The 25,063-nt window shown below is 31.9% G+C and overlaps 1 protein-coding gene across 2 annotated transcripts in view; it reads left to right on the top strand.

Moving 5' to 3' along the window:
• LOC115889719 (otoferlin-like) overlaps nt 1-25,063 on the top strand; it is a 274,808-nt gene that overhangs the window by 147,105 nt on the left and 102,640 nt on the right. The window contains exon 8 of one of the 2 annotated variants that reach the window (XM_030909784.1): nt 2,427-2,511. The exons of the other annotated variant lie outside the window; for it this stretch is intronic. Coding sequence (XP_030765644.1) covers nt 2,427-2,511 — 85 coding nt within the window. The remainder of the gene's footprint in view (nt 1-2,426; nt 2,512-25,063) is intronic. 2 annotated transcript variants of the gene reach the window in all.

Below are 25,063 nucleotides of genomic sequence, written 5' to 3'. Positions count from 1 at the left end.
CATAACTTTTTTATTTCGCGGAATAATAAAATTCTGTAAAAACGTTCTTAAGGCACTTTTTTAAGAACCATCCATTTTCTGTAGAGTTGCTCTTTTTGTCAGAAATAATAAAAAATATAATTTTTTAAATGGAAATCATAGTTGGCTAAATCTCAAAAAAATGCTGGCGTTTAATCCTTTCCAACGATATAAAGTTATGGGTATTTATTTCTAAGAGTGACATAAATATTAGGGTTTTTTTATCTTTATATCGAAGCGGGCCTTGATTTTGTGTTGACTTATTTTCCTAATTATTTTTTTACAATATTTTACAATATTGTAAATTAATATTCTATATTAGTATTGTAATTACAATTGAAATAGATACAATAAACAAAGAATAAAACTAAAAAAACGTATTTTTTGAGTGATGAATATAGTTTTCTCAAAAAAAACATTAAAGATGTTCAAACTGAACACCTGCTTGCTAAATACACAACATCTTTTACCACAAAGTTACATCGATTTATTAGGTACTGATATAATAAGTCCAAAAGCTTGCCACGTAGCCTTCTGTAATTCTTCTCTCGTCCCAATGGTTTTTATATATTAGGTCTTCTATATAATTTCCTCCATAAAAAAGTCAAAAGAAGTTAAATCATAGGACCTAGCAGGCTAAGATATGGGGCCCCTTGTTCCAATCCAATTCTCTCTAAATTCTCCATTTAATAGTTCTGTTGTAACCATGGCGTTTTAATTGTAATTGGTAATACTAATATAGAATGTTGATTTACCTTTTCAAAAGTCTTTAATTATGCAGATAAATAATACTATAGAATATTAAATTGTGATAAAAAATATTTAGGTAACTAGATCAACACAAAATCAAGGCCCGCTTTGATATAAAGATAAAAAACCTAATATTTCTCTTATTCTTAGAAATAAATACCCATAACTTTATATCGTTGGAAAGGATTAAACGTCAGCATTTTTTTGAGATTTAGCCAACTATGATTTCCATTTAAAAAATTATATTTTTTATTATTTCTGACAAAAAGAGCAACTCTACAGAAAAACTGACTACGCCACTGGATTGTGCTTAAAAAAAGTGCCTTAAGTTTCCAAATGGTAAAAAATTCAAATAGACCCCGTATCTCGGTTGGCACTGAAAATATCAACAGGTGGTTTACGCCATTAAACGTGTCTCAGAAATCGAGCCCATGACATCCATGTCGGTTTTGCTCTATCTTGTCAGGAAATAGGTTTTCTCTGTTAAAACAGATCAATTTTGACCACCCTGTACAGGGTGTCTCAATATTTCGTGGACATAGAACTACTACGTGTTTTTGGAATCAAAATAAATTGATTTGTCATAATTTACCGCTATACAAATGTGCTTCGTTTGTCCGCTAGAGGGCATCAAACTTTAAAAAAAATAACACATTTTTTAAATATTTTAAGAACTGTTATTCCTTTTTGAATAAGATTTTGGATGTCTATGTTTTGCTAAGTGCTTTAACATTTGACAGTCACAAAAATCAAGAAAAAGTACAGCAAGGGTGAAAACTACCCCCACCCCAATTTCCAACTGATGACCGATTTTATTTTCGTAAAATGTTCTTTTTAGTATTTACTACATTTTTTATCTCTTGTAAAAAACGCCACATCGCATAGTTTTTGAGAAAATTTTTTTTGGAGAATTTCTTTTACCAAAGACCTACAAAATATACAGGAAATTTCTATAGTCCGTGGATATAGAACAACTACGTATTCTTTGAATCAAAATAAATTAATTGCATATAATTTACCTTTATACAAAAGTGCTTCGTTTGTCCGTTAGATGGCCTCAATCAAAACTAAACCCTAACTTTAATTAATTTGAAAGATATTAATTTTTTCAAGCTTTTATAAAGCTTATTGTCAAATAGTTATTAATTTTATAAAACTTATTGTCAAATAATTTGTAATACTGACGTAAAATTCCATATTTTTGCCAACTAGAATATTCAAGAAATCAATTTTTCGACAAATTATTCTTTTTTTAATTTTTAACACCTTCTGGATCAAAAAGGAAGTACTGTAAATACCATGTAGTACATATTACATCTTATCCGGAAAAACACCATGTATAATTGATTGAGATAATATAAATATAATAGTTCAGTTAAATATTACTCTAAAATCATTATTAACAGCAAAAATGCTAAAATATAAGCAAATGTGAGTATGGAACCCAACATACTTACTCAAATCAATCTATTCTATATTTTTGCTATAGTAAAAGATATATCTGTATAAATTCAATTTTCAATTCTCTTATGATAGGTAATATAATATAGAAGTTCGTGCATATTGCCTGTTAACCGCATTATGATCTATAAACTACTACTTCCAGTACTTTTCTACACTAGTTTTCCTTTTGTTTTTCCTGATTTTCTCGTTGGCAGGTACTGCAGTCACGCAACTTTCTGCGCGGTAACAAAATGCTGGGGAGCTTTAAGCTAGACGTGGCAACGGTGTGGGCTCAGCCAGGTACACTTCTTTGCTTTTTAAACTTTGCTCAAGCACAAACGCATGTTTCTTTGCAATGTAGCTATATTCACTTTTTTACTTCAATAATAGCATGTAGTAAGTAAAAACTAATATACAATGTAATTAAATGTACATAGTAATAAGAACTAAATTATATATATAAATGGAATTTCAAATTTATTTTTCGGCATTATTGGAGAACATGTTTGAGGAATTAATAGTTTAATTTTAAATTTAAATAGTACATCAACACTGCTTTTCTTTTAAAATATATTTTTTTTACATTAAGATTTATACTAATTTGACAGGTATGTTAGAAGTAACTCTTACAAAAGGTGGAAAAAATAAATTCAAAAAAATTAAAAAATCTTTGTTTGCACGAGTAAGAGTAATGCAAAACTAAGTATCTTTGTATGAAATTGTCTAATCTTAGTTCAAGATATTATGACAATAAAATATTTAACATTTCGTTCAGTTTTTTAGTTAATTATTTTTTGAATGTAAAGAATTTTTACCACCTATACATCAAAGAGCAAATACCTGCTGTCAAATTCCTCATTCCTAACATGGGCCTTAAAGCATAGTTTATCCTTAGTAAACAATATATTCAAGGTATAGCAAAAAAGAACCTTAACACTGTAACATATAGAAAAATTTGATCATAGGCATGTTAAAAAGTTCATGTTATTTTATAAAATTGTAAAGTATAAGCCTAATAGAATTTTTATATGTTGACAAATTAATGAAAATTAAACATTAATTTAAAACTAAAAATATTTTATTTGTTATAAGGCTATAGAATCTGCAGAAACAAATTCCTCCTTGACTTTTTTCTTCTTTTTTTCTGCAGTGTTTTTATCCTCAAATTTAGAGAGAAAAAATCTGTACAGGATTTTTTAGGGGGTAAAATTTTTTGGGGATTTTTTTAGAGATAAAATTTCAGGGGAGATTTTTATCGTTAGTGCTATTTATCAAATTTGATATTTGTCAAGTACCCGATTTTCAAAAGTTCATTGTTACCGCTATCGATATGCACAGACGCGAATAAAAGACAAATAAACCGGAATCTGTCTTTATCCCTCTTATTAAATTTAATAAAGAGCGAAGATACAGTCAAATGTAGCAAACAGACGTTCGATGTTCAGCCACTTAAAGCACATCCACAGAACATACTAAAAAAGAACGCAAGTAGTAGTTTCAAATTTAAAGTGGCACTATGTAGTTTGCCAGGAATGAACTAACTTCCTGGCGGAAAATTAGAATATATCATATAATTTTATTATTTTTATGTAAGTTGTTTGAAGTGGTAGATACAAAACAATCAGAAAAAAAAAGATTTTCAGAAATCAGTAAAAAAACTTACTTTCTTACATCTGATTGTCGCCGACTAGTTCGTACCTACTCTAGGAACAAAAAAAAATCAATAAAGAAATGGTTCCATCGCACATTTTACAATACAGATAAAAATAAATTCACAAAAATGAATTCAAACTATAAGATAGTTATTTATTTAATAAAGCTAATATAAATAACCTACTTTGAAATAGTTTCTTCGAGAAAACTTTCTCGAAATAGTTTTATAGGTACATTATTTTTCCAAAAAATTAAAAGTAACTCAAATATTCATAAAAATAGAAGTATTTATACTGTTATAGATTCTCAGTAACAATAATAAAGAGAAATTTATATTATAAATATTATTTCAAAAATATTTTCGCGAAAAAAACCTCATAAATGTGTTTTTGCAGTCAAAATACACTAAAAACAAATGCACTTATTTAAGATTCACTCTATATAATGCATTCAAATAATTTATTATTTGTTTACTGCATTTGATAAAGTGAGTAATATAATTCGACGCTGTTTATAATTTATCATTTCACGATTCACCGAAAGTAAATTAAAGTCTTTTTTAATCTCAACATCAAAGCGCAAATTTTCCTAAGGGCATTTTCTCATGTTCAAAGCACTCTAGCGAGATAAATATAATGATAGTTTAATATCAAGTAGGCAGCGTACGAGCTATGACAGCTAGTAGATTACCGCAATATAATACCGGAATGCAAATTCTTTATTTTTCCGTAGAGCGTTTATTTTATGACAAAGGCACGTGTACGCTTCCGTACTTTTATAGTATCTCCAGATGGAGAGATACATATATATATATACATATATACATATATATATATATATATATATCGGTTTAGAACGTCTTGCAACGTTGTCCGATGCCTAACTTCCACGTCTTCCGATCGTTCCATTGTCCCTCGCTTAGATTTCTAGCACTCATTGCTCTTGTGACACCCCCTGATTCCGATGTAAGAAAATAATTATATTTGATTTTAATACTTACAAGTATACTTTAATACTTATAGGTATACTAAATTACCTAAATATAATCGTATTCTATGTTATCTGTCTTATTTCAAAGGCAAGCATCATTTTTATTGGTTTTGGTCATTTTTTTTCTATTTTCTATGGGCTAAGTAAGTGTTATAAAGCTCCGCATCTATTCACATAATATATCAATCACATTAAAGGCGGAATGACACAGTCCAAGTGTACTTAGACCAAATACAATGCTGCCATATAACTGTACTTATACACGTAATATCTCAACGCGCGTCTCACTTGTACGCTCCTTGTATTGTAATATAAGCAGGCTGCCAACTTACTTGGATGCAGCGAAGCTTCCATCTCGACTTGAATAAAACAGCTAATACCATAGAAGCAGCGTACAAATGAGACGGAGTTATTTTACTTTGAAAATTTTATAAAAAAATGATTTTTTTCTTAAATTTTGGGAATCTCTAGATCATTTCTGGCTTTTCATTCTTGTAAATTTAGTCTACTACCTTTGTTGACATATTATCAAGAAATTATTTTTTTAACGATAAACTAAAAAAAGTTTTAAAAAATTGCAAATTTTCAAAAAAAAATCGCAAAAACAAACTCGTAATCGTGTTTCTGGGGTCGAAATGTCTGGCCGGCCGTAGGGCAAGCAATTAGTGTGTCGATCTGCGGTGCGAGGGATGGAAAGGTACTGGGTTTGATCCTCAGGTCGCTTTATTTATTTAAATAAAAATATTGATTTATCTAAATAGAGCGACCATCGAGCCGCCACCTCAAGGAAATTACAGTTGAGGGTTGGAACCTTTGGTGTTACACAGCAAAATAAAAACACTAAATCACCACAATACACCAAAACACTTTTACTTTTACACTGGACGCGCGTTTCGCTAACCATGTTAGCATCATCAGCAGATGATTATAAACTAAACTCAATTTATAATTTAGTGTTTTTATTTTACCTCAAGGAAGACAATGGAAAACCACCTTGAGTATATTTGCCTTGTACAGTCTCTCAAATAGTGCCGTTCGGATTCGGCGATAAACTGTAGGTCCCGTGTACTTGTGAAACACTGATGACACACAGCACAAGTATATGCGAGAGGTAGCCGACGCTCTGTATATATAGAGTATGGCACTGTAAGAAGGGATCGAAATATACAACCCCTAAAAACATTTGCACTTATTTAAGACTCACCCTGTATACTACCACACATAAAATATTTGCTCTTATTTAAAACTCACCCAGTATAAAGACATATGGAAAATCTCTACAAATCCATTATCTTTAAGAACCAACTTTAATTGTTGTTTAATGGGAATTTTCAAGAACCACTGTAAAATAAAAGTAGACCAAACTTTAAATGAAATTGCATTTTCTTGATCATACATAACAGTGTAAAATCGTAATTCTAACATTCTAAGAACATTTTTTCAAACATATACATATACCAGTGTTCACAATTTATCATTATAGGATTCGCCGGAAGCAAACTAAATTCATTTCTTTTTTAAATCCGAACTTCAAAGTGCATACGGTGCAGGCAATTTATCGTGTTTCTACGTACTCTAGCGAGATAAAACGGTTTAATCTGAAGTAGCAGCGCACGAGGTATGACAGCCAGTAAATTACCGCAATAAAATAGAGGAATGCGAACTCTTTATTTTTCCGTAATGGTTTTATTTTATGATAGAATTAAAAGTTATATAAACGGGTCGTAACTTTGCGTTATAAACAGCAGACGTACCTTTGTGTACTTTTATAAAATTACTTTCATGTGGGGAGAAATAAAATATTGATTTGTTTTATTAATAAATTCCTGTTTAAAGCACATTTCGGTTTTATAAAAGTCAACATGCGAATACTTTATTTTTATTTTATTAACTACGACTGTACTAAAGTCGCAAAATAAACACGCTTTTAAAAGTTATTGGTAAATAAGTGTGAAAATTTAAACTATAATTTTTTTTTTAAGAATTATAATTTTTTGATTAGCCGTAAAAGACATTTCTAAAGTTTTATAAAAGCGAGTGATTAGATTATATTGATTAATTAAATTAGATTGATTAAATAAAATTAGTCTGTCCTAGTTATATTGCAAAATTAAATATACATATTTGAATTATATACCTATTACTAGATAAATTTTCATCATGTTCATGCAGAAGAAATTTGTTTAAGAGTGCCTAAGAATGTGTAATATGATGAAAAAATTATGCCAATTTAATTTAAATAAATAGTCCTGATTTAGTATATTAATATGTGTCCTTGTTAAGGCGTTAAGGTTGTTAAGGCTTCCAAGGCGTTAAACGCTACATACGGGAGCTACTATTATTATTATTATAATAATATGTGTCATTGTAAAAAGCAAAGACTCAGAACAACGGAGATGACGTTCTTACGAAAAATAAACGGAATAAGTAGAGAAGATAGACTAAGAAATGACACAATAAGAAATGAACTAAAAATTCAACCATTAGAAGAAAAAGTGAGAGTATATAAAAATAAATGGAAGGAACATGTAGAAAGAATGTCAGATGATAGAATTCCACAAAAAATGTTACGATATCAACCTCCAGGAAGGAGAAGTATTGGACGACCAATACAGGGATGGTGAAGCCTAACAGGTTTTTAAACCTAAACCGAAAAGGGATACGACGACGTCATTGTAATGTAAACAAGTTTTATACAGGGTGTTTCAAAAAACATGTGCCATCTGTCGTGGGGGATTCCTCACGTAAAAATAAGATTTATTTTTCATATCAAGATGAGTCAGATTCTGCTTTGTTTCGTAGCTACAGGAGGTTAAAATCTTAATATTTTTCCGATTTATTATAATTTTCTTCCAAGTACTATTTGCGTTTTGAATGAATTTTTGAGGGTAAAAGTCACTATAAATACGACATATTTTAAGGTTAAAAAAGTGTCGTCATATTCACCAGGGACGTGCATATGGGTTATTACTGGAATATTTAAAAAAAAAAGCATATACGCCACTGACTTCTTTATCTTGTTAGCGAAATAGTGTAAGCAAGTTAAGGCCGATTAAAAGTTGTCTCTTGATATTTTGACGATTTCGGCCTCCTTGATGAGATAAACGCCTTTTTTAATCTACCTTGATCCAAGTCTAATGCAATCTAAAATCTTGTTTCTACGTACTCTAGCGAGAAAAAACGGTTTAATCTGCAGTAGCAGCACACGAGGTATGACAGGCAGTAAATTGACGCAATAAAATACAGGAATGCGAGCTTTTTTCTTTTTCCGTTATGCTTTTATTTTATGGCAGAATTAAAAGTTATATAAACGAGTCACGACTATGCGTTATTAACCGCACACGTGCGTATTTTTATAGCAGCTTCATATGGAGAGAAATAAAATATTGACTTATTTTAGTAGTAAATTTCTGGTTAAATATTAAAGTCAGCATGCGGATATTTTGTATATATTTTATTAACTACGACTGTACTGAAATCACGAAATAAACACGCCATCAAAATTTAAAGGCTTTGTAAATATATGTGCAAATTTAAGAATTTTGTGGAAGGAAATTCCTCGATAACAGGAAAGTTTTAAAATAATGTGTAATCAAATTAAATAAGATGCTATGCTATTACATAAAATTCCATCTTGTGAATGCAGAACTACAAGAAATTTGTTTAGTGGTGGGCAAAACCGTTATTTTTAAATAACAGTTGAAACTGTTACTGTTATTTATAGCGGGTGCGCCTCAAAAGTGGCTCACCCCTATAACTTTTTTATTTTATCACATAAAATAACGATATTTGGTACGTTAGTATATGACATAAATTGGGATTGATTGACATATTCAGTTGATATCGGTCACATCCGGTTTCACCAGAAATGACTACAACTTTTGATTTTTAAATGGTTCCCTTTGTGTTTTGTTGCTTTATTCGATAGAAAATCACACTCTGAATAGAATGACATATCATATGTCAACTTTTGACATTTTTGAATATGGTTTATTTGAAATTGCAACATGCGATTCATAATGACAATTTGACTCGAAATAGCAAGTGTGTGGTATGAAATTATTCGTAAAAAAATGCTTTTTCCAAATATGCTAATGAGCCACCCTCGTTCCATTTGAAAAAATTGAGATATGATTAAAAATACGATTTGGACATCTTCTAACCGGCCAGGACAAGACACGAAAAACATTAGACGATCATATCTATTTTTCCAAGGTGTCTTGATTAAAAATTTGTGTTTTAACACAACCATGGCACTCTAGATTGAAATTTAAAATAGAATTTGTTTGTGAGTGACTATGTCAAAAATTGACATATGATATGTCATTCGATTCAGAGTGTCATTTTCTATCGAATAAAGTAAAAAAATACCGAGTGTGCCATTTAAAAATCAAAAGTTGTAGTCATTTCCGGTGAAACCGGAAGTGACCAAAAACAATTGAATACGTCAATCAATCCCAATTTATGTCATATACTAACATACCAAATCTCATTGTTTTATCTGAAAAAATAAAAAAGTTATAGGAATGAGCCACTTTTGAGACGCACCCGGTATATAACAGTTTAAAATAACAGGTTTCTGTTATTTTTTGACTTTAATGTTAAACATCTAAAATAGCATACACATTGTCAAAATTGTAGTAAAATCATAAAAATCTTCATATTTATTTCTTAATAAAAATAATGTACTTAAAATATAAAATTTATAAGCAAATTAAACTCTGTTTTAATTTTTAGAACATGTTTATTATATTATTAATAATTAAGAAAATAATTATTAAAAAAAATCAATATTACTAATTAAAAAAAAATAATGAGCTTAGACAGTCATGTATAGCAAGTGTTTTAGTGTATAGTAGTGAACTAGTGATTCTTTTTGCTGTTTTAACGCCAAAGTTAACTTTTGTCTTTAATTAATTTATTTTGATTCAAAGTATATTCGCATATATGAAAAAATAGTATTTAAATATACGGTTTTCTATTATATTTTACGTCAAGGATGTAAAATTATTTGTTTCTTTGCCACATACAACTTTGTAATAGTTGAAAATAAGGCTATGTTTACTTTAAACTTTGAAATTTCTTAACTAAGTAATTGCTTCAGCTTCGCTGACATAACTTTATCAAACTTTGAACGAAGTTTAATGCTATTTCTCTTTTATATAGTATTGCTATAACTCTAAATATAGTTAAATTAGGAATTCGGCATTTACAGATTTAGAAATATTCATTTACTTGTATTTTCTGTTTTATTTGCATCATGTAATTTAAAATATGTTTTACCAAAACATTAACAAAATATACACGATTATAATAAGAAAATAGAATACATCTTATTTAGAAATAATAAAAAATATTTTATTATCTGAAACTAATAAAAATATAATAATAAATAATTAAATATTTTTGTGGCGGGTTAATTTTTTGAAAAAAATCTGGATAATTTCGTCACTGCAAGAAAAACCTGTATAATAATATATCGATTTAGAACGTCTTGCGACGTTGTTCAATGCCTAAAATTCGGTCATTTCATTGCCTCTCACTTAGATTTCTCACACTCATTTTCCGGTTTCGAGGTATCCAGTGCATAACTTGTTTTGGAAGTCTGGTATTATTCATTCATTCTCTGCACATGTCCGTACCATACAAGTTGTTTGCTTTCGATGTAGTCCCAGAGATCCCGTTAATCCTATTCTCTGCCAAACATCTTTGTTTCAAACTCTACCTCTACCGGAAATCCCTAAAGTTCTTCTGTACGCATCCATTCCTACTGCTTCCAGTTTTCTTCGGTTGGCTTCCGTTAATCTTTATGTCTATGCACCTTAGTAGTGATATTTGCAGGAGTCTCATATCATCATCATCATCGTATTCAGCTTTTTCAACAATTTCCAATTATTGTGTAGCATCCCTCATATATTTAGATACTTTTTTTGTAGTTGGGCCCATAGTTAATCCTACAAATTTCCTAATATCATGGTCCCATCTCAGATTTGGTTTTCTTCTAGGTCTCTTAATTCCTCGTGGGTATCATGCTAAAGTTTTTGTGATCCATCTGTTGTCCGTCTTTTTTGCCATGTGTCCTGCCCATTGACACTTGAGGGATCTGATTCTGTCGATGTTATCTTTTACCTGGGTCTTTTGTCGTATCCGCTCTATTTGTTTACGATCTTTCTTGGTTATTCCCAGCATATTTCGTTCCATTGGTCATTTGCGACCTGCAGTTTCCTTATAATGACCGTTTTAAGTGTCCAGGTTTCGCATGCATAGGTCATGATGAATGATTTCTTCTTTAGATGGAATGGCATTCTTGGTTTGAATATGATTGAGTTTCTTCTCCATGCTAACTTAATTCTTCTTTTGAGTTCTGGTAGTAGTCCCAAATATATATTTTATTTTACTATTTTCAGTATTTTGTTATTTATTAGAATATATTTTCGGTCTACTAGTTCGTTCTACATTACTTTAGTTTTTGCTAAATTCATTTTGAAACCTACTTTATTACTGGTTGTGTTTAGTTTGTTAATTTCTGTTTGTAGTTCTTCAGGACTATGGGCAATTGAGACGTCATCAGCGAATCTTATATGGTTAGGACATTCTTCATTTATTTTTAATCCTTTGTTGGTCTAGTCCAGTTGACAGAAGATTTTTTAGTGTTGCTAGTAAACAGCTTTGGGGATATCGCGTCTCCCTGTCGTACTCCTTAGCCAGTTGGGGACTTTGGGGTTGTTTGATATATCATTACTCTTGATTTGGCTTTTTTGTATATTATATACAACAAGGCGAAACCAGATCTGTCATGCACAGATTAATTCACGGTCAGCAGCACATAAGCCAAACGCATAGTGCTGCTAACCAAAAGCAGACAAAGTATTGGGATTACCAATTGATGCAACAGCTACTAGGTATAGCTTCAACAACAAATTTAATATAACCATACCAGGAAGGGAAGACTGGAGTAAAGGTGTACCCATTCCAGCTGAGGCAACCTGGTATACAGACCGCTCAAAAACTGAAAAAAAACTAGGAGCTGGGATAGTAGGGCCGAAACAAGGGAGATCCTTCCACGTAAGCCTATCTACGGATGTCACAATTTTCCAGGCAGAAATAACGACAATCCACTATTTTCTAGAAGAAATAGTAAGGCAACAAAGAACAAATCGTTCTGTGGCCATCTTCACAGACAGCCAAGCGGCGCTAAAGGCACTCGGCTCCGCGGGGGTTAATTCTAGACTAGTGTGGGGCTGTGTGCGTGCTCTGAATACTTTGGGTGAACGTAGCACTGTTACGTTGGCTTGGGTGCCAGGGCACGAGGGTCACAAGGGTAACGAAAAAGCAGATGAAAGGGCCAAGCAAGGCTCATCAATGCCATTCATAGACCCAGAACCTTTCTGCGGCGTTGCAAAGGCGGTCACGAGAATGGCGACGGAACGATGGGTGGCCAACAAATCTCTAGAATGGTGGAGAAACTCACCAGGGCAGAGACAGGCGAACAGGTTCATTATAGAATATTCGCCAAAGTTCACGGTAGACTTGATAAGCAAGGACAGAGAGACAGTCAAAGCTGTAGTAGGTCTACTAACAGGGCATTGTAAGCTAAATAGGCATCTAAAGCTGATGGGATTGACAGACGAAGCTATGTGTAGGTTCTGCCAATCTGAAGAAGAAACATCAGAACACATTTTATGTCGGTGTGACAGCCTGGCAAATGTGCGGTTCCCGGTAATAGGCAATGATAGGCCATTGCCAAGGAGCTACATAGAGGGTTCAGTCTCCAAGTTGCTAAACTTTGTGAAAAGGATAGGACTGGAGAATGTAATCTAAGGATCAGAAGAAGACCACAATAGATCTGAGAAGGTCGCAGTGGATCAGGCCGAAAGCCACCTCTAAGAATCTAATCTAATCTAATATTATATACAATAAGAGTCTCATTGTATATTAGAAATTAGTCTTTTGTCTTTTCCCTATATCGTTACCCCAAAATATCCCATTCAGACAGTAAATTGTTTTTTGTATACACCACTGCGTTCAATTCAAACAGAAGGAAGCTTGTAAAATAAATTTTCCTAACCGACAAAACGTCAGGGGGTATACCTCCTCCCGTCGTCGTCAGAAGCAAAAAAAATATTTACATCTAAATATAACTTTTCTTAATGGGTAAATTTCTCTTTCAGTGACAAAAAAAATCCAGATTTTTTTAAGATCTGGAACTTGGTAAAACTAAATTTAACAAGCCAATTTATTTCCCGATAAAATAGAAAAATTGGGAAAATGTTTTACTTCCCCAGAATCTCTAACTAGATACGAGTAAGCCACGTTTTATTATTATGTCACATATGACACTCGAAACTTATCGCGCATATTAAAGTGTGTTTGAATAACGACTTGAATACATCGTCACGTACTTTGCATAGGAAAGCAAGATTAAGACACGTGCATTAGAGCCCGATGTTATAGGTTTCTAAATTGCTTCGCTTGTACAAAATTTATATAAAAAATATAGACTTCGCAACAGAACATTTTTTCATTAAGTTTAAAGTGTTATATTTTTTTACTTTTCGCCCTATTTTCATGAGTTTTTTAGCAAACTATATATAAATCTATCAGCTTTAACTCATAAACTCAATTTTTATAAACTGTAGTATTTGGCTTATTATACAGGGTTAATTGAAGGGTTGTTTTTACCCTAACTTTAAAACACCCTGCGCAATAATTTCGTTAGTGATTTTTTCTAGAACATTATTTTTCTGTCAGAACCATGTCCCCAGAGCATTTTATTTTTTGGCTCATGTCAACACATGCCTTGGGTCATTTTTAAGAGCAAAATGAACTTGCCACCGACAATATACAATTTTTTCAACTATCCTTACTTTATGCTGTTATTTTTAATATTACGAGGTAGCTTTTTTGGCTATTGTCGTCATGTCATATCGACACTAATTAAAACTCTATATTAAAATTTAAAAAACGTTAAAATGTAACGATACAGGCTTGGTTTTAATAAATATCAGTAAAATCCTTAGACAAGGGTAACACTAAAAGAACTAAGGATATGAAAAAAAAATAACTGTAAAAATTAAGTGTGCAAACAAACAAAAAACTTGTTAAAAATACTCTAATACTTTGTATTTCCTCCCCCGGTTGCTATAACTGTCTGTAGACATCGCGTCGCCGTCGGTTCATAATGTTAATGAGACTGCTGAGATTGTGTTGTTTTCCCATTCTTCTTCAAGGATCAAGCTATATTATAATTTCGGCCATCTTCAACAAGATCAATGACTTTTGCATATTCTTCGACACTAAGAACCATATTCAATTATACACAACAATAATCACCAAAACCACCTCGTCATTATGAAAAATAACATCAAAAAGTAATGATTGAAAAATTTGCTCGTTTTACTCTTAAAAATTAACCAAGGCATGTTGTAAAGTTTTTAGTTCGTTACATGTCTTTTTTATATATAATATATGATGTCTGGCCTATCATCACCGGATTCCCTCTCGTTCAGGCCGGATAGTTTATTTGACGCGTAATTTTTACGTTCCCTAGTCGCCAACCCTGTTATCGTTCGACACAACCCTGTTATCGCTCTGAGGAGGCGCTATCAACATCGCTTCTGTCAACTCTCTCCGTGCTTAACCTCACTTTGTTTTGACGCTTTGTTGTATCCCAGCTTTTAGAAATGTTGATTATTTAAATCTTGCTGTATAATCTGAATCAGCTGCTATTTCAAAGCAACAGGTAAAGATGAAATATTATCCTTTTAGATTCGATATTATTATTGAATATTTTTAGGGTAGAGTTACAGATGTCCCAACTTGTATTTGTATTTTGCTGGCACGTTGTCGTCCCTTTTCTTTTGTCCTCCAGAATGTCACATGGAAGAAAGGACAGGTTGTTTATTGAGCCCTCGGAAGTATTTCGAGGTAGGTTTATTTTGTTTATTAGACCTTGTTTGGTTTTAAACAAGAGTTTCATATTTTTAGGGTCCAAGGTACGGGTAGTGTCTTATGTACGGACATTATCTTATGTACGGATGTCCTGTGGACGAGTGTCCCCAGTAAGAACGATTTTTTCTTACATATAAGTGCCACAGCGTGGATGTAGCTTGAGTCCCATGCTGCTTCGTTCCCAGCTATAAGCTAGTTAGTTACGGCTGTATCAAGTCACGGTGTCCTCATTCTGGCCCCTTTGGTTGTGTTTCGAGGAAATAGGGCTAAAAATAAAAAAAATTATCAATATAAACTTGACCAAAAAAAGGTTTCCTTGCGTTTTTTTGCATCTGAGTGTACATAATATGTATCGTACAATATTCGCATTACATTTTGTCACGCTTGGTAACAGGCTTTAACTTTTTTATTTTTTTACCTACAACGTTAATTAAAAAATCAAATTACATACTTAGTCAAGTTTTCTGTACCTCCATATTATTAATCATATTTAAAGTTACAGAATATTGTATCTACATTGCCCAATTATTTCTTAGGTAACTTAAAAATATTTGAAAACTTTATAAATATCGAAAATCTAAAAAATAATATTAATTCTAGGAAACATAACTCGAATAGTTTATAAATAGGATATACGGAATATAGCCACCGAAATTCAACATGACAAACAGAAACTGCAATAAATATACTCTAACTTCCATTTGTGGACAGAATTATTTATTCTTATCTCACTGAATGCTGGAGAATGCCTGCATTTATGTTAGTGCCGTTTATACCAGAAGTCTCAAAGTTATAACCCACATTTTCTATGGAGAGATAGATTTAAGTAAGTAAAATGTTGAATTAACGTTTCTTTTGTTACTAAGGCTAATCTGGACCAGGCTTACTTTGGTTTACGCGGAATCCAAACCTCAGTCCTCAGCCGTATTAATGTCAATGGCCTATCAACTTGGCGAGTTTCTAAATCAACTCTTACGAGATATCAGATCTCATACGGCCTCATAAGGCGTGAATGAACCATAAGGCGTGAATGAACCATATACATATAACTAAAATATACTCAGGGTTCTCTATTTAACCCCGTGTGCTGTTTCCGTGCCGTAAGAAAAAGACAACATAACTCAGCTCCATATTAATGCTGCATAAGTCTATTTCACTCGGATATCGATTGAACTGCGATTGCGCCAAACTCCGATTGATTGTTGTTTTAGTTATGTTTGGATTACTATTTATTGGTGCGCGTAAAAGAGTGATTTTGTTTAGTTTATTGTTTCCAACTGTTTTGTGATATTTTTCCAACTCCATGATAATGTGTTATAAATAATAAAAATATAAATGAAATTGAAGGTTAGGTGAATGTCAGTCAACCACTTCCCTTTAAAAACACCGACCAATGAAAACTTCTTCAGGTAAGGCATGCGCAGTTAAATGAATATCCGGATGAAACAGACTTATGCAGAATTCCATATTTCTCTTTCACTGTTTGGGCTTCACTTTTTGGAGATTAGGCTGAGTATATTTTAGTTATATGTATATGGCATTAACAGGGTGATTAATAAATTTTACACTCTTGCCATGAAACAACAGCACGACCGAGTTTCCAGACGGTCACCCGTCCGTCCACTTACATCATATAATGTCGCTTAACTTTTGTGATCTATGAACCACTGTTTCGAGGCAACTGTGGCCAGAAATAATATTTCAATACTAGATCGACGGCACTAAATGTTATAGTCTAACGGGTCTGTTTAAACTCTTTTAAATTAAGAATATGTATAAATCAATAGAGTTGTTTAAAAAAATTGTCTAATAATTTATAATAGCTATAGATTAGAAGTATGCATATCTAATTAAGACCATGTAGGTCATTCCTTAACGGATATTTATGTACATATAAATGTCAATTAAGGTCATCTACCTAAGCGTTTATAAGACACATAAATCATATACAACTGTAATAATGCTTCTTGTTAGCGTATGTACTGTGACGGTGGAAACGTAACCTAGATTTTGTACCTGATATTCTTATGAATTTTTTATAAAGTAGTACGAGGACATCGAAGTGCTAACTCATTAATTAAAGTAAAAAGTATATATTCTTAGACATTATTATAACTAGTTTATAGTGTAATTAAACATAAAAAAGATATATGACTATTACTGCATGCATTCATATTTTTATACTAACTTGAATATTATTTTCTTTAGTTAAACTTCTTTAATACACAAACATGTTTTGCGTTACTGATTTAAGATCTGTGTCAAAATAAATGTGTAAAAATCTTAAAATAAAATATGTATGGCAAAATAATTTTTATATTTTTATTATATTAATGGTATTAAAATTAAATTAAAATGTATATTTTGATATTTTGACGTAAACAAATTTACCTCTTTTTGTTTCCTAGCCTACTACCAAACTACTCTAATTTTTGGACCGTATAATCCTAGGCGACAGCCTAATATAATTTATTTTCTTAATATCTCCTGTTAGAGAGAAGATAGAAAGTTGCGGTTTGCGCTGATTTTTTGAAAATTTTGTGCTTTATTTAACTGTGCAAACAGAAATATAGCCTCCTATTTAATTTTTTTATGCAAAAGCGCAAAATCTGTTATAATGTTAAGCAGCGCCCTCTAGCTACCACGATGGAAAGAAAGTTTATACTGGAGATCATTAAGGAAGAAAAGCTCTTTTAAACGAGTCCTAGTTTGTTTAAATCGGCTAACCTAAACCAGAGTTATATTTATTTTAATAAACGCAAGTTTACCCTTCCCCCACCACTTTATTTTATGAGATAGATCAAAATACTCTATATCAAAAAAATTGCAAATTTCTCGATGATTACAATAGTCATATTTAAAATACCTGTTCACCTGCATATTTTTGAGAAAACCCCTGTTTTCTGATTGGCTATTAGAGAAACGCCCCCTAGCGGACATTTTTCGAACTTAAAAATAATTTCCAGAGATTTCTTTTGGTCGATTTACTTATTATAATTTTTTTTCCAATAATTTTTTTGCCGGCGTTCATTCTTAGTTGGCCACCCGGTACATGTAATTCTAATAGTGATACCCCTCGGTAAGAAGTTTCACTTCAAATATGCGCTTATACTGCACAGACAATTTTTTCTAATATTTTCAGCTACACAGAATCGATTTTATTATTTTTGTAAACCAGGCTATAATTACCAACTTAGTACCTAAGAAGTACCTAATTTCAAAAAACAGTATTGCTCCAGGGAAATATCTTATTTCATAAACTCTAATAGTAACAACAAACATTATTCTTTAATCATACGTATTTTTTATAGAGTCAAAACTTGTTTTGACATTTTTTCTTTACTCTGTAGGTTGGCGTATAATCTCCAAATGAAAGCCGAACTACCGAAAACATTTTCAAAGCAAATATTATTTCGGAGCCGTCGAGGGAGCGATATATTTTATTTGGGCTTTCTCATTTTCCGTCGCTTTGACTCTGGTACGAACAACAAAAATACTCGCCATTCCTGATTAGGGAACTCCGTGTTTTTTTTTCGTAATTGTACAGAAATAAGCAGAAATACGGATAGAACGGAACAAAAATATACCTCAGAGGATAAAAAAGTGAAAGTTAAACAAGAATTATTTTTTATTGAGTATGATTGCTCTGAGAAGTATCTCGACAAGCTTATTTCGAAATGGTGTAAAAAATTCAAACCGGTGTAAATGATGCGTCAGCCTGAGGAAGATGCTCTCTACACCTTTTGATGATTCCGTATATTATTATTTATTGTTATTTAAATGTCCTTTATTTAAACTTTTGACAATATTTAGTTACATTTACATATTTTATAGTTACAATCTAAATGAAGGTATTTTCTAATCAATGCTTATGGTATCAATGCATACTGGAATCACAAAGGTTGTGTCAGAAAAGAAAAAGGAAATACAAAATACGTAGACATACAAAGAGGTGTTAGACAGGGATGCATATTGTCACCACTATTGTTTAACGTTTATGCCGAGTATATAATCCGAAAATCTCTTCAAAATTGCCCAGAAGGGGTTAAAATAAATGGAAAGGTTATAAACAATATAAGATACGCAGACGACACCGAGGTATTAGCAGAATCCGAAGACCAGCTGCAAACCCTAATGGACAAACTGACAGAAGAAAGTCTGGAGATTAACACCGTCAAGACAAAACCTATGATTTTCAACAGACATCCGCAAGACAATGAAAACACCGACATAATGATAAACGGCTCCATCTCGAGACCACGCTGAGATATATTTAATTGGACAGGGAATTAAACAGCCAGCTAGACCGCTCTAAGAAAATCAGAAGAAGGATTGAAATAGCTAGGGCTGGTTTCCTCAACATGCGGATGTTCTTATGCCATCCGATAATAGCTATATCAACAAGGCTAAGAACATTAAAATGTTATATATGGCCCCTGCTTCAATATGGATGCGAAACATGCTCGCTAAAACAATAAGACATCAAACGCCTTAATGTATTTGAAATGTGGATGTATCGTCGGATGCTGAGGATAAGTTGAATCTCCTGAACAACAAACAGTGAATTTTTAAACAGAATGAAAACTCGTGCACACCTAACAGGCACAATTAAAATCAAAAAGACTTCCTATCTTGGACACATAATGTGGCACTCAGAATATGAAGAAATACAGCTCATTATAGAAGGAAAAATCGATGGAAAACGTAGCATAGTGAGGAAAAAGAAATCATGGCTACGTAACATAAGAGATTGGACCCACACCGAGGGAGACACCCTTATTCACCAAGCTTTGGACAGAGAGTCATATGCCATATTCATCGCCAACCTCAACAGAGAAGGCACGTAGGAGGAGGAGGAGCTTATGGTATCGAAGAACACAACTAAATTGAAGATTGTATGAGAGGTTGAAAATTGTGTCCGCCTTTCTTGAGGTATAACTCATCATACAGTCTCAGGGATTAGACAAAAGTTAGTATCTGAGACGGTTTTACCGAGTTCCTCATCTCCGATATCAGTCCCACCAAAGTTTACCGCACTAATGATTGTCGTCTTGGCGCACACAGTGTTCTGGTATTTCCCCATCTTTTTCACAGAATCTGCATTCAACATTGTTTCTTAGTTTCAATCTACTGAGGTGTTCATTGAGGAAACAGTGTCCTAACTATCCTAACTATCTCTATGAATATATGACTCGATATATGACAATGTTTGTTATTTTAGTGATAACAGAATGGATCTACCTAAAACCCAAACATCCACACTGTAAAAAAGCAAAACTATATGACCAGATTGAATGTACGGGGACTAGAGAACAACGATACCGCCGACGCCCTCCGGGAAGCCATCAAAGAATCACTTCCACCGATAACTTCAATCTCAATCGTGGATGCTGAACAGGGCTGGACACAACTAAGAGATGTGATTCATAAAACCAGCGAAGCAGTACTGCGAAAATTCAACAAAAAAAAACAGAATGGAACATTTATAACTTATATATATATATATATATATATATATATATATATATATATATATATATATATATATATATATATATATATATATATATATATATATATATATATATATATATATATATATATATATATATATATATATATATATATATATATATATATAACTATCTTAACTATCTCAAATTAACTTAAATGTAGGCTTATTTGATGTATTATTTTAGCTTCTTTATAAACATTGAGGCGATTCTCATATATCTTCTAATATCGTTTTTAACATTTTTTTTTAAATAAAAGGTTTAATTGGTATGTTATTTTATGGTTCTAAACCCTAAAGGGTAAGATGCAATAAACTGGTAGTAGAAAACAAAATTATTGAGCAAGTGTCACAGTTCAGATACCTTGGAATAGATATGTCGCACTACCATGATCCAGAGAAAGATCTGAGAAGCCAGATAAACAGAGCAATGGCCATGTCAGGATGTCTGAGACAAATAGTGTGGAGAAACCCCTTCCTGTGAACAGGCAGCAAAATTAAAATTTATAAGACCTGCATCAGACAAAATGACATATGGCATAGAAATCCGAGAGGAATAAAAACAAACAAGACCAAAAGCATGTTAAGAGTCGCTGAAATGAAGAACTTAAGAATCATAACTAACTAAGAACCATAATGGGGAAGACTAGAAGAGACAGAATTAGAAACACAAATATCGGGCGATAATGTGGAATACAGGACGAAGTGAGATGGGGTAGGCAAAGAAAAAGACAATTGTTCGCACACGTAAAACGTATGGGAGAAAATGATGGCTACCACGCATAGCTCTTGAAGGGAAACCCATGGGTAAGAGACAGCCGGGAAGACCTCCAAAAAGATGGAAAGACATGGCAGTCCATCTCCCTACAAGAACTCCTACAGAGGCAACCTTAAAATTAACAGATCGACTAGATCTCAAATAAGTAAAAGAAGAAGAAGAAGAAACCCTAAAAAATAAAATTTATTTTCAAATAATAATTTATCCCAAATAACTGAGCAATCCATGAAATTTTTATATTTTTTTTTGATGGCATCCAAGACGCAACTTTTCCCAGTTTAGCCAAGTTTGTATCTATTACGGTTACCGAGATACTAATGAACTCGTACCCTGAATTTGTAGCACCCTGTATGAAGCTCAATAGTTTTAGGGTTTAAATTAGTTAGACTTATGACAGCAGTAACACATCTGACCGAAACGTTGTATAAAATTTTTAAAATTAAAAACAATATCATTTCATCATCAATCGTTGTCTACTCCCCTCGAACAAATATTAGTCTTAATTTTATATTTAAGATAGTAAATTCGGAATTCATTCTGAAATAACGAAAAATTGGGGCACTCCTTGACACAAAGTTCATGACAACTCCAGACAACAGCACAATATACACAACACTGGTAGTGACAAAGTTTTATAACTTATAGCAATGTTATCTACTGTTTTCTTTTGTTCAAAACGAGAAAAACTTATACAGATTGAACAGAAATACGAAGTTTTTAAAACATTAAAGTTTTTATAGAGTTTTAAAAGTTAGACCGAAACAAAGTTTGAATTTCTTATGCTGTAAACTTTTTTTTTAAATAAAGTTGAAAAATATTAATAGCTTTAAGTTTTCATACTCGCTAAATAAGAAACTTTTTCAAACCTCTTTAATACACTTATTAAAGTTTTAATATATCTTAAGAAAGAAATAAAAAAAACATATGTATACAGGGTGTTTTATGCAGTTGATTCATTAAGTGTATTTTAGGATCTCATTTCTAAAATGTAATTGCTTTTAAAAATAAACAAAAACCCCAACATAATTTTTGGTTTTTAATTCTATATGAACTTATAAACATATTATTTTGTTTATACTGTCGTATACCTAAGTTTACCTATTTTTTAAATAATTTTAATTTTATGTCGAAAATGGCATTTGCAGAGCGAAAGATGTACAATGTAGAATGAGTGTTAATCACCGCGACCTTACAGATCTATTGCGTCCACCTTTCTTGAGTTATAACTCATCATACAGTCCCAGGGCTTTAACAAAACCCAGTACCTGGGACGGTTTTACAGAGGGTAGTTCTCTATCTCCGATATCAGTCGTACCAAAGTTTATGACACGAATGGTTGTCGGCTTGGCGCACTCAGTGATGAGGTGTTTTGGTGTTTCCCAATTTTCCCCACGTCATTTTTTCTTAGCTTCAATTTACTGAGGTATTTATTGAGGAGAAAGTGTCCTGTTAAAAACTCCGTGACAATCCGAAGATTGTTCTTACTTAAATCAAGGTAAATCTTTAATTTTTCTCGGTCATAAGTTCTGAGAAATTTTTGCGAGTGTCATAGACTGTTGGAGGATTCCCATTCGAGGTTACGGATGGAGTCTTCCAGGTTCTTGAGTTCCGCTTTTAGTTAGTTTCCGCTTAGAAAGCAGGACGGTTCTGGTCTAATTATTGGAGTGTTCACACTCCTTTTCTACCTAGATCATTTGCTTTTTCATTACTTTCTATCCTTTGGTGAGCTTTCAAAGTAGGAGGATTTTGCTTTCTTTGCCTAATTTATTCAGTTTCTCTATGCATTCTTTGACCAAGTTCGAATTGATTGATACTGATATAGACAGATATCAGACAGGCTATTTCTTAGAGCGAAAGGTAAAAATTATTTTTCAGCAACACTGCATTTTTTATAAATTTATAATCATTGTCTTTCAGAAAATCTCTTACTCTACTTAAATTTTTGCGATAGTTCAATTAATATTATACAAGGTGCTTAAAAATACAAACATTACATTAACAAACGTATAAAAATTTTTTTTTAAGAAAACTCCCATAGAGCTTTGAATAAAGTTATTTATGCCTAAATACAATAGTTTCAAAAAATTTGCAAGTTAATATTTTTCTATTAATAAAATATGCTATTTTCCTTTTATAATGTAACAAACTAACTATGGCGACTAGTGTTAAAAAATATATTTTTATTACTAAAATGTGCAAGGTAGTAGCTACTTCCTGTTACACTTCTTTTTTCAGTTTAAAAATTATTTAGCATACTCTGAGACAGGTTTGTGGTATATTATAAATAATGTTTCTCTGCATATAGCTGGAATTATGCCTACCAGAGATTAAATTTGACTTATTTGGTCCACTATAATTATCCTTATACAGAAATACGTAACAATCAATATACACATGTCAGCCACAGTCAAAATTCTCTCAACATGGTTCTGTAGCTCTGATTAGATATTACTTGAAAAATTAATATCAATAAATATATAAAATATTGTTAATTCAAATATAAATATTTATTTTCCAAATTTCTAGCTACATAATTTATAATACAAAATGTACCTTCAACGTAAGTGATTTATCTAGCGTTTAACTAAACTGTAGGTAAATTATTTACTATCGCGTTATCTCTAGCAACCAGTGAACACAATGTGCCGCTCTAAAAATAGACAGGATGAATTATTCTTTCCGTGCCTGACTTCTTTTATATTATAGAGTTTTCCAGAAAATGAAAACACAATAATCAAAATTTTCTTTTCTTTGGAGGTAAAATAATACCATTTGATATTTTAAATATCGAGCCAAAAAATCCTAACCAAAATCTCCCATAGCAAAAATATACTTATAAATACAATGGATATCTAAAAATCAGAATTCAGATAGGTTGTTTAGTTTTTAACAGATGCAGTGTTAAGCTTGATTTTCATGCATCCGTTGTCCGACGATACGTTTTTACGATATTAATTTCATTGGTTGTATTTAAAGGCTTCGATTGGTTAACCGTTTCTAACCAACCGAAGTCTTTAAATTCAACCAATAAAATTAATATCGTATCATCGTATCGTCGGACAACGGATGCATGAAAACCAAGCTTTATGTGTAAAGTAAAAAACTTACTATGAAAAAAAAATTTCTGATTTTTTTCTTAACAATTATATGGCTATTGATTTACTGCCAGCCTACTTGATTATTATCTATTACCTGATTATCTAATTAACTTGATTGTGTGTAGATATTTACACACAATCATTGTGTGTAGATATTTACACACAATCAAGTTACAAAAACGAAAATAAATTAATGAAGCTAAAGAAAATTAATTTAGACGATTAAAGTTTAAAAAAAATAACTAACAGCGCTTTCAGATGGAACGGAGCGTCCGCGACGGACCGTCCGCAACTTCGAGCAAGTACCATGAGTTTGTATGAACAATTTCACATGGGTCACGTACACTCCATCCAGATGAGTTCGTCGACGGCTATCTTGACTACAAACCAGTTAAAAAATATGCAGGTGCCGCCCTCTACAAGTAGGAGTCATATTGACATCAAAATAAAATTTCTCATGCCAAAAAACTCCCAGACACCAATTTTCATCCAAATATTAACGTTACTTCAGAAATTATTTGGAAAAAATCGAAATAAAAATGAAACTTCTACACCCTGTATCTTCGAAACTAAGCATTTTAGGACATACATTTATACGAACTTTTTTTACTTATTTTTACTGCAGAATATGCTGCCGAAATTTCCGGAATACAGTTCGGACCACCCCGTATTTTAAAATACCCGTCGATATATTTTGAGTTAAAAGCAATTCCATATTACTGTTTTTATATTATTTTAATTGTTTTTTAATTTATATTTCTAAAAATAATTCTGTTTTTTCTATAAAAGACTACCAAATGTAAAAAAAATATTTTATTAGTTTAAATAATATCACATTCATAAAATAAAAATTGCTATAATCTAAAAATT

This window comes from Sitophilus oryzae, unplaced genomic scaffold (assembly GCF_002938485.1).
Source record: "Sitophilus oryzae breed Bouriz unplaced genomic scaffold, Soryzae_2.0 scaffold_845_pilon_pilon, whole genome shotgun sequence".
Taxonomy (NCBI): Eukaryota; Metazoa; Arthropoda; class Insecta; order Coleoptera; family Curculionidae; genus Sitophilus; species Sitophilus oryzae.
Note: the sequence above shows the minus strand (reverse complement) of the source record. Positions and strands in the feature narration are given on the sequence as shown.